General features: G+C 60.8%; 1 protein-coding gene across 3 annotated transcripts in view; it reads right to left on the bottom strand.

The window, feature by feature from the left end:
* PRDM16 (PR/SET domain 16) overlaps window positions 1-16,020 on the bottom strand; it is a 310,231-nt gene that overhangs the window by 203,173 nt on the left and 91,038 nt on the right. For all 3 annotated transcript variants that reach the window (XM_057305269.1, XM_057305270.1, XM_026520018.4), the window contains exon 2: window positions 4,182-4,531. In XM_057305269.1, the coding sequence (XP_057161252.1) occupies window positions 4,182-4,531 (350 nt within the window). The remainder of the gene's footprint in view (window positions 1-4,181; window positions 4,532-16,020) is intronic.

The raw sequence follows: 16,020 nt of genomic DNA, 5'->3' as shown, positions 1-16,020 counted from the left end.
ATTTCTCACCATCCGAGAGTGCAGGGCTGGGTGGTAGCTTTCGCCAAGCCCAGCGTCTCTGGGTGTCCAGGGACCCCGTGGTCCGCAGGGGCTGGGGGTCCCGGCCCTCGGCAAAGCCTTCCGGCAGGCCCGGGGAAGCCTGGACGAGGGGGCTTGGGGGCCGGCTGGTGGAAGAGCAGCGGTCACGGCAGCCTGAGGCCTCGGGTCTGCTTTTCCCTGTGACCCCGGAGCTTCCCATGCGGCCTGGCCCAGACACAGCCTGTTTGTTGACTGAACAAATGAACACGCGTATTACTATTCGGAAACTAAAGCCAAGGGATGAGGTAATCCACTTGAGTGAATTCTGCAGATAAATGAAACCCCATCAATTCACGTTAACATTTTCCACCAGCTTCTTAAACAGAGGCAGACACATTCATTCAACAGCTGATGTCGGAGTGCCCGTTCCAGGCCCGGTAATGCCCTGATGAGGGCGCCAGGGCAGCTGCCCTCGGCGGGCTCTCCAGGGGAGATGCCCTCTCGAGGAAGAAGCAAGCCGAACGTGGGCAATGCCGGGGTGAAAACTGCTCCTGCCGCCTCCCTCGGGGGGTCCGGCACCATGCTCCCTGCCCACTGCAGGCCTGGAGCCCCGGGGGCAGGTGGCACGTCCGAGGAGCCCGCTCCCTCTGGGCTGTCACTCGCAGCCAGCTCTTAATTAGCAAAATAAGCAGCACGATGATAAATGTCATGATTTACTCAACAAATGATCAAAATCATTGTTTTTTCAGACCCCAGGGCAATCAAATGCAATCACGGGGTGATTTATTCTGGGCAGAGTGAGTGTGGCCGCGTCAGCCGGCAGGCTGCGTCTGGGCAGAGGGGGGCGGGAGTTTGGGTATCTTCCCAGGCGGGGGGACAGACTGCCACCCTCTGAGATGGATCCTGGGGGGCCGTGTCCACGCAGCCCACACTCCCGTCTGGCCACAGGGCTGGCCAGGTCCCAGGTGTTGGGGGCCACACCTAATGTGGCAGTCACTTCCCAGTGTGCCCCAAAGCACCGAGGAGAAGGGGGCTCAGAGTCCACACGTGGGAGGGAGGGGCGGCGTGGGGGTGGCGGGAAGGACGCACAATGAGCGACCGGATGTGGGGAGCTCAGCATGCATCCCCGTTTTACTGAAACAAGGATGCTCCCATGACCTGGGACCTGAGGTCCTCGGTCCCCCGTGGTGGCCCCGGTGCAGCAGCAGAAGCCCGTCTGCCAGAGGGGGTCACATCACCAGAAACCAGGTGGGGGCCAGGCACCGTGTCCACCACAAAAACAGAAAACAGGACCATTTTCTGGAATGGCCCAGAGCAAGAATTTTGTTCTCAGAGTAGAAAGAAAATTGTTTCCATGGTGTTCCCAAAATGATGGGAAGAATAACCCATTTGACCTTGATTTTAAACCAGTGTCTGACTTCTTCCCCGTATGCTGGACCGCCGGACCCCGCCCTCCAGGGGAGGCCATGCTCCTGAGCCCGGACTGGGGTGCGCACCATCCCGGACCCTCCGGGGATTGCCTTTGTCATCTTTGTAACAAGTCATCACTGGCTCTTCCTCAGTAAACTAACACCGTGTCAACTGCAGTGAATCGAATCGCCCGGATTTATAATACTTAATTACCGGCGTGAACGTAGGCAATGACAGATCCGAAACTCGGCGCGTCACAAGAGGATACGCACTCGTGCACTGTCCCTAGGCCCTGCCTCTGACCCTCCTGGGTCTGGCCCGTGGCCCCTGCGGACACGACACGTCAGTGCTGACGTTCCTGCATCCCATGCCTCGCGAGTGCACCGCGAGCCCACAGAGGGCATCTTCGCGGGACAGCGGCCCAGGCGTCTGCCGTGGTCAGAGTGCCTTATTAGCATTCATGACTCGGGGGCTCCCCGGAGGTCCCTCTCCTGTCCAGAATCACAGAAAGACCTGGGATCCCCCCACACTGCCCCCCCCCAGGCTCGGGCCCTGTTTGCAAAGGCAAGGACAGGGCCTAACTGTGAAGGGGCAGCTGAGGAACTGGTCCTGCCAGAAGCAGGCACAAAACAACGACGGGAAACCATAATCGTCTGTCTGCGGGGACACGCGGGAAATCCAGCAGGGTGCTCCCTTATGAGGGACGGCGGTTGATTTTCCTGCCCCAAAGGCCCAACCTGAGGTCTGTGGAGCCAGGAAAACCCGCCCGGACCTGATTTATTTCAGGCAAAAGTGGGTCTGCCCTGAGTTTTCAGGGTGCCCCCTCCCCTGAATCGGGGGAGGCAGTGGCTTCCTGCCCAATTCCGCCATCAGTTCTCAGTCGCAAGGACCACACCACAGTGGCTCGGACCCCATGTGACGGAAGGCCACAAAGCCCAAAGACGGATCCCAGGGGCAGGTCGCCGGTGCCCGAGCTTGCAAGGAAAACAAGGTCAGCCGAGATCATGTCACGGTGCGTCTGGAACGCTGTTTGAAGACGTAGGGTTGTGGGCAAATATTCCTAAGTGCTGGCGTGAAAGGCAGCTGTCAGGTCACGACCACGGAACAAAGCCCACTGCAGACACGGGAGCCGTGCCGCGGAGGGGAACCTCCCTCACGTACTCAGAGAACAAACAATATCGCAAAGTCAACAGGCACCGGGCAGATCCTAGTGACAGCCGGTACCGGGCCTGGCACCGAGCGAGCAGAAGCGATACGGGCCATTTCTTTAGAAAAAGAGCAAACAGAAACTTGTATCAGAGCAGACAAGCCCAAAGTTGCCTCAAGGTCGTCCAACGCGCTACCCGTGGGGATCGTGTACCCTCTGCCCTCTGCAGGCAGCCTGCTAACTAAACAGTGAGCCTCTCTCTGAGCCTTGAAGCCCTCTCCTGAACAGCCGGGTGGGGAGAACAGCACAGGCCGAGTCTGCAAAGGGCTCCCCTTGGTCCCCTGAGGGGTGACCCCACGAGCCACGAAAGAGCAACATGCCACAGAGCCACAGGGATTTCAAACTCCTTTGCTACCACCGCACCCTGCTCTCAGGCCCCCGGCTGGCCTGCTCTGAAGGGGACCCCGACCTTGAGTGGCACACACCTGTCTGCCACCTCCAGACAGCAGGGGACACACTGGATCCCACCACTGGCGGTTGTGGCCTTTCCACGCCTTCATCCATCTAGTCGACCCGCCTCTCACCTAAACCCTCAAAGCCCTGGGCTTTCAGCTGGTGCCCCACGCCCCCGGTGTCCACACCCCACTTGCCACCATGGGCCATATCCTCTCGCCGCACAGGGCCCTCTTCCCTCCTTGGACTCTTTGCCCCTTCCTAGAGCTGACCTCCAGCAAGCACTTCTGGAAGTTGTGAAACACCCAGAAGGAATCTGGGTTTGCATCTGCAGTTTCTGCCCAGGCAGGGTCTCTGCCAAAAATACCACCGAGCATTGGCTGTGCAAGGCTGGCAGAATGGCCAGGGCCTGCAGGGAGCACACTTCTGTGGGCTTGTGGTCCCCACGAAGACCAGCTCACAAGACCCCCAAATCCTCGAGGGATGCTTTTGTGGACAGCGGCACCCCTCGCCTAACAGGCCTCCCCTCTCCCGACTGCATACAGGCTCCAGATTGTTCGGGAAGTCTGAGCCGCAGGATGCCCCTCCCTGGCAGGATGGGACTTGCCCCCCCGTTATCTGAGAAGTGGGGATTCGTCTTAGAGAGCCTGCTGACCAGGGCACGGCGGGCCGGGGGCTCTGGCACGGACGTGCAGTGGGCGTCTGGGGGCAGCAAGGCCACCAGGCATGTTTTATGAGTTGCTCCCCCATTGCAGGAGGTAGGCCCCCATCTGCAGAAGCATTCCCCAGAGTAGAGACTCCTGTTTCTGAACATTCCATTAATCTGCACGGTTCTGCAGAGACTGTAGCCTTAGCACCTAAGACCCAGACGGGGAGCACGGGTGTTTTAAGACATGAGCTCATTAAAGACACATTTCCGGGAAGAGAGCAGGCCTAGCCTATGGGGGCTGACAGGCGCCCACGAGGACCGCTGATGTTTGCTGAGTCGCGTCATGCAAGCTGCAGGACCAAATAAGCCTGGGAAATGTGACATTCGAGCGCTCTCTCCGACCGAGCCTCCCGCCTCAGGCAGCACTGCTCAGCCCGGCTTTATAAATAGATTGAACACAAGATAAATGGCCGTGATCAATCACGCTCACACGGGAATGCTCACCTCCCATCCAAAGTCTGCCTCCTTCCACGTGGCCCGGGGTGCCCCCATGTAAGGGCCAAACCTCGCCCCGATTTCCATCCTCTTCTTGGCCCAGATCCCCAGGCCGGCCCCTGGGATAGAGGACTCTCGGAGCTCAAAGTCCGGCGGGATGGGAATGTCCTCAGGAATGTAGACGGGGGCTTCGTACGGCGAGCCCTCCTTGGGGGTGAAGTCCTCGCTGGTGGGGAAGGGGGACGGCGGCCCCATGGGGATGGGGGACACAACGCTGTCCTCCGTCTCGTACTCCGCGCTCTCGCCGGCCAGCAGGTCCGGGTCGGGCTCATGCATGTTATTTACAATGTCGCCGTCACCTGAAGGAGACAAGGCAGCGTCAAGCTCTGCGGCTCACCCTCCCCCGTGCGTGACACGCGGGGACCACTTGGGACACAGGGCAGAATGGGAACTGAGGGCGCAGACCGCCACCCCCGCCCAGGAGACATCCCCTTTGCTCTGTGCTCCAGGGATGCGGGGACGCAGGGTTCAGAGCCCCCCCAGAGTTGCGCGGCTCCGCGTGGCCCCACGCAGCCCCTGAGGACCCATCGGCCCCTCCTGCTTTAGGAAAGCGAGGAAAGGAGCCGCCCGTGCTCCATGAGTTTGGGAACAGTGGGGAAAGCCATCGGAGAGGGCACCCAACCCAGGGCTGGTAGTGAAGTAATCTCTCCAGAACCATTCCGGTTTGTGTCTGGCCTTGGAAATTAGGGGTCAGGGACATGTCTCATGTTCTTGGGAGGACTGAGAATTTGGATGAACATGAAATCTGCCCCAACACCTGGGCAGCTCTGGGCGTCTTGGTGGGGCCAGGGGATGGGTTCCTGAGCTCCTGATGACCTAAGGGCCAGTTAAGACAAAGGTCCGCTGAGGTCACAAATGTGGGGTTCGTGGGGCTGCAGGTCAGTGGGTCTGAGGTCTGGTGCAGGCCTCTCTTTGGGGTCTTTCCTAGGCGACGGTTGGTGCCAAGATACTGGTACCTGGAGGTGCGCCAGGCCTGAGGCACAGCAGACTGCGAGATGTGGGCCGGGGGAGGAATGGGGAGAGCAAGGAGGAGCGGTCAGCCAGGAAAGCGGCTCTGCCCAGAGACACGGGAAGCGGGCAGACAGCTGGGTGCCAGCAGCAGTATGTCCAGAGTTCCCAAGGGCACGACAATCCCGTGTCCACCCACAAACCAGCACATCAACGGACATGTCTGTCCCTACGGCGGACGGTTGCTCAGTTCGGACACCCCCTCCCCTCACTGTGGCGTGGAAGCACCCGGAAAACGTGACGCTGGGTGAAGGGCGCCGGCACGGAGGCCCACACGGCACGCTCCGATCACAGGAAGTGTCCAGAAGAGGCAAGTCCAGGAGACAGAATTCATGCCAGTGGCTGCTGGGAGCTGGGGGGGAGGGGCCCCAGGAGTATCTACACGGGGTCTCCCTTGGGGAAGAAAATGCTCTAGACTGAGAGAGAGGTGTTGGCTGCCCACCTGTGTGAACGTGACAAATGAGCTATTCCTGCTCAAAAGCTGACCTTGTATGTTACACGGATGTGGATTGCGCCGCGTGGAAACGGGGAGGTCAGCGAAGGGCCAGAGGGCCAGAGGGCGCCCGCCGACCTCCAACCCGGATGTTTCTGCCCAAGTCCCTTGTGCGCTGGCCTGAAACCCCGGGACAGGGACCCTGCCTCGCCCACCCACCTCCCCCACTCAGGGTAGCTTCCGGAACAGAAGTCCCCCGGGGCCCGGCGACGCTCGCGGGCAGAAGTGACTTCAGAGCCCTCACGCCGGTGGCAAACAGATACGCCGGGAAGGAAGAAAATGTTTTCTTTCAAAAGAAACCAAAGTCTTGAAAAAAAAATCACGGGGATCACACTTAATTTAACAGGCTTCGCAGAAGTAATTATTATGAAAGTGGCCAACGGTTCCCTTCTCATTGACTCGCAGGCCCCTTTCAAAATTGCAACAGCAGAAGGGCGGCTATGGCTCCCTCCGCCAGAACGCCCTGAGTCGCGGGGTCTGAAAGAACACCCCCATAAGCCTTCCCGGAGCCTGTGCGCAGCGTAAAGGTAAATTAGAAGGGGGTAATTAACATGCCACCTCATCATCTGGGACCGGTAAGCACAGCGCTCACACCCTGAATCAGGTTGGGAGCCCCTCCCCGTGCGCCTCGGGGTGCGATGCCGTTGCCTTCCAGGACAATTAGGATCTGCTCGGGCAGAAAGTGGGGAGGGGTCCCATCCCGTGCATATTCTTCTCAGGGCTCTTTGGGGGCTTTTTTTTTTTTTTTTTTCCTGTTTGAATTCTACTTCCCAAAACTCCTCACCTACTGGAGGAAAACCAACGCTTTAAGGGCATGTTTAATTTACTGGCCGAGCAAACAGTTTAGGAGAGAAAGGTGGTGTTTCCTGCTGATTAAAGGCAGGCAGTGCACGGCTGGCCTCCCACCCCCGGCGGGTACAGGGGTTAAGTGATTGCCTGAAGCCGCCAGGAGAAGCCAGGTCTCCGTTCCGCGGCCCCCGCTATTGGGGGAGAGACAGCTCTTCTCTCACAGGTGGGGTGAGGAGACCTCATCAGTGTGCAGGAGGCATTTGGAGAAAATGAGGTGCAGCAAACAGCCCCAGGCCCTGGAGAAAGCCGCGAGCTGCTGAGGGCCGCCGGAGCCTTCCGGGCAGACCTGCACAAATTGCCCAGCTCCCCAGGGTCCCTGAGCAACCGGCGAGGCAGGATCCAAAGAGCATCTTCCTCAGCCCTGAGCTCCAGCCAGGAGCCCCTCTGCCCTGGGCGAGGCGGGCACGTACAGGGACTGGGCATCATTTTCCCCAGGCCCCCAGGACCGCCAGCACATTCCAACCAGCACTCTCTCGAAAGTCAGCATGCAGAGCCAAGAACGGGAGCTTTTTATGACTTTGGAAATATAGGCTGTGCAATCGTGTGTTGTTTACTTGTTGGGAGAGCTGAGGTCCTTTATTTGGGTTTTGCGGTAATTTCAGGCTAAGGGTTCATGACTGAGTCCATCATTCCTAAAAATTCTTTTGGGAGACTTACTAAAAAATCATAAAAGCAGGGAGGAGAGGGGAGGGAGACTGGAGCTGGTGAGCCAGTGGAGCCATCCTGAGCCATGGCCACGGGGCACCTGCTGCAGGTCACCCCCCCCTCCCCGGCCAGGTCACTGACCTCTTGGGGACTTCAGGATGAAACCCTGTTTGGAGGCTTGTCACAGGCTGCTCAATCTATGAAGAATGGACATTCGGTCTCAGAAAACAGGTCAGAGAAGTGAAGAAACCTAGCTGTTCCCCGGGTCTGGACCACACGGGCTGGGGGCTACCACGTCCTCCGTCCCAACCTGCCTGGGTCCCACCCTGAGCCCTGAGTTTAGGGCTTGTTCTCTTCCAGCCCCACAGTGGCAGCCTTGTACCCCCTCCTTCCCTAATGGTAGCAAATAACCCCTGATCAGAAGCACCCCCACCCGCTCCCCAGACAGCCCCATCTAAACCTCAAAGCCCCAGCCAGGATGTCCGGGTCTGGAGAGAGCGAGACAAGAGAGACGGCCCCCAGTCAGGACGGTGCCCAGCCAGCCAGCCGGTCCCTCCCAGGCCGTCCCCTGCCTCGGCGGCAGAAGCAGCACCTCGAGGGTGTGATCAGCGGCGTGAAGACCACCGACCCCCGAAGGTGCAGGTCCTCCCGCTGTTACACGGGGGAGTCGGCGGACTGGAGCCCTGACCTCGGCTGGCGTGGTGGGAGAGAATTCTTCTGGGTCCATATGTGGTTTACTCCAGTCCCTCCTCTCCTGTGTTCCGAGGAGGAGCCCTGGAACGTGCTGGCGCGTCTGGCGGGGGTCGGCAGGGCCGAGGCCTGGGCGGTGAATGTGGTGTGCGGGCTGTGCCAGGGAGGCTGCTGTGGGCAGGAGGGCACGGCTGTCCTCTGCATGGACACCCCTGAGAAGCGAAAGGCTCCATGTGGGGCTTGGGAGCTGAGGAACCGAGGCCACCTTGCCCTCCCTCCCTCAAGGCAGAGGGCCGGTGCTCCAGGGCCCCCACCGTGGTCCCGAAAGAACCTCCCAGGGGCATCCTGATACCAGCCTGCGAGTGCCCTGCGAGTGTCATCTTGGGAATGGTGGCACCGCCCACTTGCCAGGCGAGGGACGACAGAGAGCCCTGTCCAGGACCAGCTCTCCCCAGGGCCCTGGGCAGCTCTCCCTGGGCTCACTGACCTCCAGAACACCCCTTCTTTACTCCAGACTTTGTGCCTCTGGATGCCTGATGTGGCCTGCCCCAGCCCACCGGGCCGTGCGCTCACGCCACGGCTGGGTACTCGTCCCTCGGGCCCCAAGCCTCCGTGCCCGTGCCCAGACAGCCCAGCCTCTGCAGGCCCACCCCGCCGGGCACGCGGGCTCCTCGGACACAGAGAGACCCACCGAGGGAGGAGGCTGCTGGCCAGCTCCTCAGCCCCACCCAAGTGGGCCCCAGGCGCCGGCTGCTTCCGGCCACTTCTACGGGCTTGCTCCTGGAAACCGTGGAGTCGAGGAGGAGAAAGATGAGCGAGAACGCCTGAAGAGAGAACCGCATATTGAGGGTGACCCCAGGGCCTGCTAAAGATGGGCGTTCACGGGGGAGTGGGGGAGGCAGGAGATTTTCGGAGGATGAGGCGAGGGCGGTATCACTAAGGGCCGGGTGCCCGCGGCCCTGCCTCGCGGCTGTGCTGCTGGCTGCACGGACCTCCCTGGGCTGTTGAGCTAAGTGCGCAGGCCGGCACCTGAGGGGTTCACAACGTCGGGACCCTGCCCTGTGTCCACGTCGGGGTGTCCTGCTGCCACACCGGGACCACAGGGCGAGAAGCGGCCTGCATTTCTCTGTCTGTTCTTATGGCTGTGTGTGAATGTACCGTGATTTCTGTTATAATCTCTACTAAGAGAGCACCCACCCACTCCCCACTACGCCCGTGTGCGAAGTGACGTCGTCCCTTCGGCTCCGGCGGGTCCACGAGAACGTGTTGAATCACTCTCTTCTGTCTGGCCCGGGGTGGGGGCGAGCTCCAAAACCACAGAACCAGCCTCTGAGGCTGACGACTGGTGTCCCCAGTAAACTCGAGAAATGCCAGGGGACCTCTTGCTCACGAGGGCACCAACGGGCCTGGCGATAGCGTGTGACCAACCACGGGGACGGTCCCCGTGACGAGCAGGCGGAGAGCAGGGAGGCGGGTGTAGACCCTGCAGCAGCCTGGCCCCGGTCCCCCCAACCCTTCACTCTCTGGGCTTCGGAAGAAAGCAGAGAAGTTGTTGCCGATTGCCCGGGGCTGGGGAACTCCGTTATCTCCACACTCGGTGCCGACAGCGGTGCCAGGCGGGGCTGGGGCAGGGAGGCCCGCGAGGCGCCCAGCACCTGGCCCTGCGAGTGGGCCCCGGAAATCTGCCCCTTCTCCCCTTCAGGCCCAGCACCCTCCTGCCCTAATGCCCCCGATGAACTCTCGGGGGCAGATCCACCGGGAACCCGTGCCCGATGGGACGTTCGTCTGCCTGTTCCCGGGGTTGAGATGGACGCGATACCACGCGTGTCTCAGAACACTGGGCGTTATCAGAACGCGGTGCCACAGAGATTTGAAAATGTTAATTCTTACAAACCCGTGTGATACCGCTGTTCCCGTTCAGGTCAGGCACGCTGACCCCACCCTCAGGAGGTCCCCAGGGGGTGGCAGCCCTGGGTGGTGATTGGGGGCTAAAGGCGGTCCCTAATCCACCCCCAATCTGAGCGCTCCTGGGAGGCACAGGCCCCCCCATGGGTACCACCTTCTCGCTGCGGACCTGCCCACTTTACAGATGGGGAAACAGAGGCACACAGAGAGGAAGCAGGCTGAAGCCCACACCCCCAGCGGCTGTGCTCCTCACACCCAGCCCAGCCCTGTTTGGGGGGCACTGGGGCTACAGGTCACCCCACAGCCACCAGGGCAGAAGCCCCAGAAGAGGGGAGAACGGGTGTGTAGGGAACCATCTGGTTACTTTCAAAGCCGGGCCTGGGCGGGGGAGATCTGACCAGGCCTGTGTCGGCTGGGTCTCGCCCCAAAGCACCGGCACAGAGCTTCCGTCCCCCGAACGCACACGCGGAGATGCCGTCTCTCCTCCCCAGAGGAAGAAACAAGGTTCTCTCAGACACAGAACGGGTGGGCGACCTGGGGTCAAACGGGAATCGCATTCTTGGCCGGTTTTCTTTTCTGCTTAATTGTGTCTCATCCCCATCGTTTGGGGCTAGAGACAGAAGTGGACGTGCTGTACTTGGGAAGAGGGAAGAATGCCCTGAAGAGGGTCTGACGTGACGACAGGCCAGCTGGTGGCCCGGGTGGGCCCAGCCTCAGGGGACCAGCAGCTCGACTTGTGGACCCCGCCCCATGAGAGCCCGTCTGGCGGTCACCTCGGGGTCTGTGGGTCAAAAGCGAAGTGTCCTCCGCTGATTTGATGAGGACCCTCAGGTGGGCACCCACATCCCCCAGTGGGGGAGAAGAGATCATGGAGAGAGAGGGGAGAGGTTGCCATGACCTCCAGGAGCTGAGCGTCTCAAGACCGGACCTCAGTGTGCTGACCTCCTCTGGTGGCCTGGGCGGCCGGCAGCAAACCCCATCCAGGCCCTACAGGGTCAGCGTGTCATCTGCCCCGCAGATCTGGGGTGACGGCCCTGCCCAGCCGTGCCCTGGGGCGCCACCTGCTTCCTGGCTGCCGCCTGGGGTCCACCCTGCACTCTGCAGCCAGCTCACGGAGCCCACGCAGGGACCCTCCCATCATCCCACAGAGGCCTCATCGCTTGCTCGGCCCTCCTGTGCTCATCCTCAGAAGAGGACCCCCCATGGCCCAGGCAGGGACCCTCCCATCATCCCACAGAGGCCCCATCGCTTGCTCGGCCCTCCTGTGCTCATCCTCAGAAGAGGACCCCCAACGGCCCAGGCAGCCCCTCCGTTCGTCAGCCGGCCCCCCAGGCTGAGGGGTACAGGGGGATAGACACGCCCTCCCCGAGCAGGTGACAACGACGCTGGACGCTCAAGGTGAGTGGTATGATGTCCAGGCCTAGACCCAGCCGGCTGGAGCTCCGGGCCGCCCAAATGTCTCTTCAAGAACATATTTGGGGCTGAACATGGGGACAGACATCCTCCCTGTCTGGACACGCCAGCTCGGTCTGGGTGCTCGCGAACACTCCTGGAGCCCCACCAGGCACGGCAGCGAGCCCTCGGCCGGGAGCGCTCCCCCAGCAGGTCTGGACCCAGAGATTCATGGCTCCCCTCTCAGAGGAGCAATGGTCTCTTGTGGGCAGACTGACCGGGCCTCCTGGCAAAGCTGCACGACCCTGGGTCTGACGGTGCCAGATACGAGGACACGGGGGGGCGGGGGTGGGGGCGGGGGCCGGGGCTGAGTGGACCCTTGAGTCAAAAGGATCAGATGGACATTGAACTGCACTGGAAACCAATCTAAGATTTGTTCCTGCTCCGAAGAGACCCAGGTGTGTTTAGGAGGCAAGGGCTGACCTGAAACGGGGGCCGGGGCGGGCAAGGGGGTCTGTGGCTCTGGTGAGTAGGTGTACCCCTTCGGGGCTGAAACAATAGGAATGCATACATGGGCAGATAGGGTTTAACACGGGGGGAGTCACATCTTCTTAAAATGTCCAGAAGGTTTCCAGAAATCCAGACCAGCGCCCGGGTCCTGACTCACTCACCACTGACCTGCTTCCAACAAGCTGCAAACTTGCCACGTTAGTTCAGGAGGGTCCTCATGCTTCTGGTAACCCGTTTGGTCCCAGGAGAAGGGATATGGTGCCCATGCTTTACCCTTGGAGACACTTGGAAGAAGTGGCCATTGACGGAACCGCCCACGTCCCCGCAGAGCCCCGTCCAGGCCGCGCTGGAAGGAACCGGGGAAGCTGCAGGTGGGCCTGCTCAGAGCACTGTCTTCTCCTTGGTTCTGCAGCCTGCGGGCAGCTGTGGGCACCGGAGGCAGCTTGCCCCTTGGGGTCACGCAGCCTGCTCGGTGCTGACTGGGCCCAGGGAGCACGTAGCCAGCACTGCCCTTGATTTAGGGGAGGCAGAATTGAGACATCACCCGGAAGTTCAGGGAGTGAGTACTTGCTCACGGCCACACTGGCAGCCGGGGCCCAGCGGGGGCCTGCCCAGTCCTGATTCTAAAACTCTCAGACTCCGTTCTACCCAACCCCCATGTTCCAGCTGCCATGAGGACACACCTGAAAAGCTGTCCTGCCGTTTACTGATGGCCTTCCTCATGTCCCAAGGAAGATACGCAGGAAATGAACGGATAAACTGACGGATAGAGGGATGAATGGGTGGTGAGAAGATGAGTGGGCAGATGGAGAGATAGGTGGAGGAGTGAATAAATGCATGGATGGATAGACAGACGGATGGACAGACGGATGGACCGATGGAGGGATGGAGGGATGGAGGGGTGGATGGATAGACGGACAGATGGATGGATGGTGGATGGATGTGAGGACCATCTTGAGGACAATTCTTACCAGGGAAGGTAGAAGGCAGGAATCTTCACTGCTTCCCTCCCCAAGGATGGAACCCATTAGCACGACTCCCTGGCTCTTCTCCCCCCACTTGACTGATCAGTTAATCTGGGGCAAGTACCTGGTTTGCTCCAGCCAGCCCCCACCTTGGGAAGGGGGCCTGTTTCCCTATTGTCCCTTCAAGGATGCCCTCCCTCCACCCACATGAAGTGGCCTGCCGGGTCTAGCATTGCAGGGGTGGGGCAACCACTCTGGGTTCTGGGGCTCAGCCCGAGCCTGCCTGGCCCTCTCGCTGAGAGGAGCGGTCCAGCCTGAGCCCTTCTGGGGAACCGAGGTGAGCCCTTAGTTCTCATCTTCTGACTCTTACCTCTCCGACCAAGCAGGGAGGAGTACTGCGCCCTGGGCCCCTCAGAGACCCCAGACAGCGCCCCCTAATTCACAGCCGGTGGGGTCGCCTGCCCTCCCGCCCGCTACTCCTGCTCGGGGATAAGGAGGGACAGAGAGACACGCACTCAGTCAGGCTGGGTCTGCGGGAGCCGGCGGGGAAGACGCTGAAGTCAGATGTTTTATTTCTAGTGGAGGATTTCTGTGCGGGTTTGTCTCTGTCCAGGGCAGCCACGTGGGGAGAAGCCCCCTCCTCCATGGAAGGGGTCTTGGGACTGCAGGCCCACTTCCGGAAACGGTCTGCTAGAAAGGGACGCAGGAACCGAGGGTTCTGTCTGGCCAGCCTTCTTGTGCTTTCATCCCCTGCAGCAAACGCGATGACTGTCCCCACAGCCCTGGGCCTCGGCTTTAGGACGGCAGCAAAGCAGCCTCGCCTCCAGGAATGCCCCCGCCAGGAGCCGCCGCCACCCGGGGCCGCCTCCCAACCAGGCCTCCGGCGGCCGCCTCAGGCCCACGGCTCATTGGCATTCGCCTCGCCGCACCGCCGGCGAGCGAGAGCGGGAGCACGGCTGCTATTAACACGGCAGATTAATAGCACCGAGAAAAGACGTTTCTGTAAACATGCTAAATATTAATAATAATCAATTGTCATTTATATTCTCAAACCCACGCCCGGGACCTTGCCCACAGGGACGGAGGGCGACGAGCCCCAGCTGCAGGGCGGATGGCGGAATTGTCATTAGGGCCCGTGAGAGCCTGGGATGGCGCCCGGCTCACCGCCCTTTCCAAGCAGCGCCTGCACGGAAACGTCTCCACAAAGGTGGGGCTTCCTCCCTCGTCTCCCCAGTCCAGAGGCATGGCCACCTCTTGGCCTGGCCACTGTCACACAGGCTCTTCCTTCCTCTCAAACACGGAGCGAGCCAGGGACGGCGCTCGGGGCCATCTCCTCCTTGGAGTGAGGTCTCCTCCTTGGAGTGAGGTCTCCTCCTTGGAGTGAGGTCGGAAAGCCCAGCGGCTTGTCCCCCATGCACTGTGACAGGTCCAGGCCGTCCAACTCTGGCTGGAGTGGCCCCCATGCCTCCCACATCCTACCCGGGACGGTCACCCAGGATGTCACAAGGATGGGGCAGCTCCTGACTCTGTGAGTTGAGATGAGTCTCCCTGGAGATGGGGGAGGTGGCCGTGGGACCACAGAGGCCCCCAGTTCATGGTACTTTTTACAACAGTCCCAGGAAGTGGCCTGGGGCCGCCAACCCCCGCCTAGGCTCCCTGTGTCCGTCCTCTGTCACAGCTCCATGAAGCGGGGACGGCCTGCCCATTCCGCAGGTGAAGAAACTGACGCTCTAGGGGGACGCAGGGCCCAACCGAGACCCTTTGCTGGGGATGGAGCTTGAGCTGCGGCCCTCAGACCCTGGGATGCCAGGTCTCCACCCTGTGACCAAAGGTGGGGCTGGCTTGTGGCTGCCAGAGGGCCTCCAGGATCCAGAAGGGGTGCAAAAGGGCTCCTCCTGCCCCACGGCCCCACCACACACAGGACAGACGGGGCCCTGCACACGCCTCGCCTGCCACACCACATGCCCCCTCCTGGGCCCTCCTCAGCTCGCACCCGCAGCCAGGCCTGGGTGCAGGGGCTGCCTGCCCGGACGGAGCACCAGGAGCCCACTGCCCGCCACGCCCCTCCCTGGCCCCCGAGCCCCGGGTCCGGTCGAGCTGACCTGGGGCCGCAGGGGCTCCGCCCGCCGTCCAGACCACCTGGCCTCTGCTGAAGGCGAGTGCATTATTCTAAGACGATTATTTATCCGCGCAATGCTCCAGGGACGGCGCTGCTCTCGTTTCAAGCCCCCACCCCTATTTCCTCACTGCCTCCATCGCCCCGGGCAGGCACTGAATGGCTCGCGATGCCACTGTAATTTCTATCAAGGCTCGTTCCTGGTACGAAGCCTCTTTGTTTCAGAGAGATGTGATTTGGCCTTTTTTCTTCCTCTCCTTTATTCCTTGGTTAATACACCACTTCCCCGAGCCCTGGGGGCAGCGAGGTAGCCCACGGATTGCTCAAATCTGTCTGTTTTTCTTCTAAATCACAGCCAACTCTCCCCGGCCCCCCGTGCTAAGCACTGTGTGCACCGGCGGCCGAGCAGCAGTATTCTCCTAGAACCCTCACGTCCGCACTGCGGATGCCCCAGGGGGACCCCGGCCCACAAGCCTGCTCAGATACCGAGGGAGGTTGGCCCCAGACACCGGCTCCCTATGTAACCTGACATCTGGCAATAGAAGAGTGCACTTTTTTAAAAAAATCGTGGTAAAAGCCACATAACATTTACCATTTTAACCATTTTAAGTGCACAGTTCAGGGGTATTAAGTACGTCCACACTGTTGTACAACCATCACCGCCATCTTTCTCCAGAACCTTCCCATCTTCCCAAACCGAGTCTGTCCCCATGAAACACTCCCTCCCCACCCCCAGCTCCTGGCGTCCACCCTTCTCCTTTCTGTCCCCGAATCGGATGTCATAGGGACCTTCTATAAGTGGAATCCTATAGGGTTTGTCATTTCTGGTTTATCTCACTGAACGTTCTCGAGGTCCCCTGAGCTGCAGCGGGGTCAGCACCCCCTTCCTTCGGAAAGCTGAGGAACATTCCATCGTGCGGACGGACCACGTCTGTATATCCAGCGTGTGCTGCTGGATACCTGGGCCGTGTCCCCGTCTCGGCTCCCGTGGATAGCGCTGCCGTGAATGCGGGTGTGCAAGTCTCTGAGACCGCAGTGTGCGCTCAGCACCAGCGAAACCCTCCCACAGCCTCTTCCATGGAGGAGAACGAGGCCCCATCGACAGCCCTCGGCCGGGTCCGGCGCTCTCTCCCTCCTCGTCCCAGCTGGTTCTCCAGCCTGTACGCACGGCGGGCTCTTCCGCGTGCCCAGGGAGGCTGTCTGGACTTGGTCCCC

This window comes from Ursus arctos, unplaced genomic scaffold, assembly GCF_023065955.2.
Source record: "Ursus arctos isolate Adak ecotype North America unplaced genomic scaffold, UrsArc2.0 scaffold_32, whole genome shotgun sequence".
Lineage (NCBI taxonomy): Eukaryota > Metazoa > Chordata > Mammalia > Carnivora > Ursidae > Ursus > Ursus arctos.
This window is presented reverse-complemented; position numbering and strand designations above follow the sequence as displayed.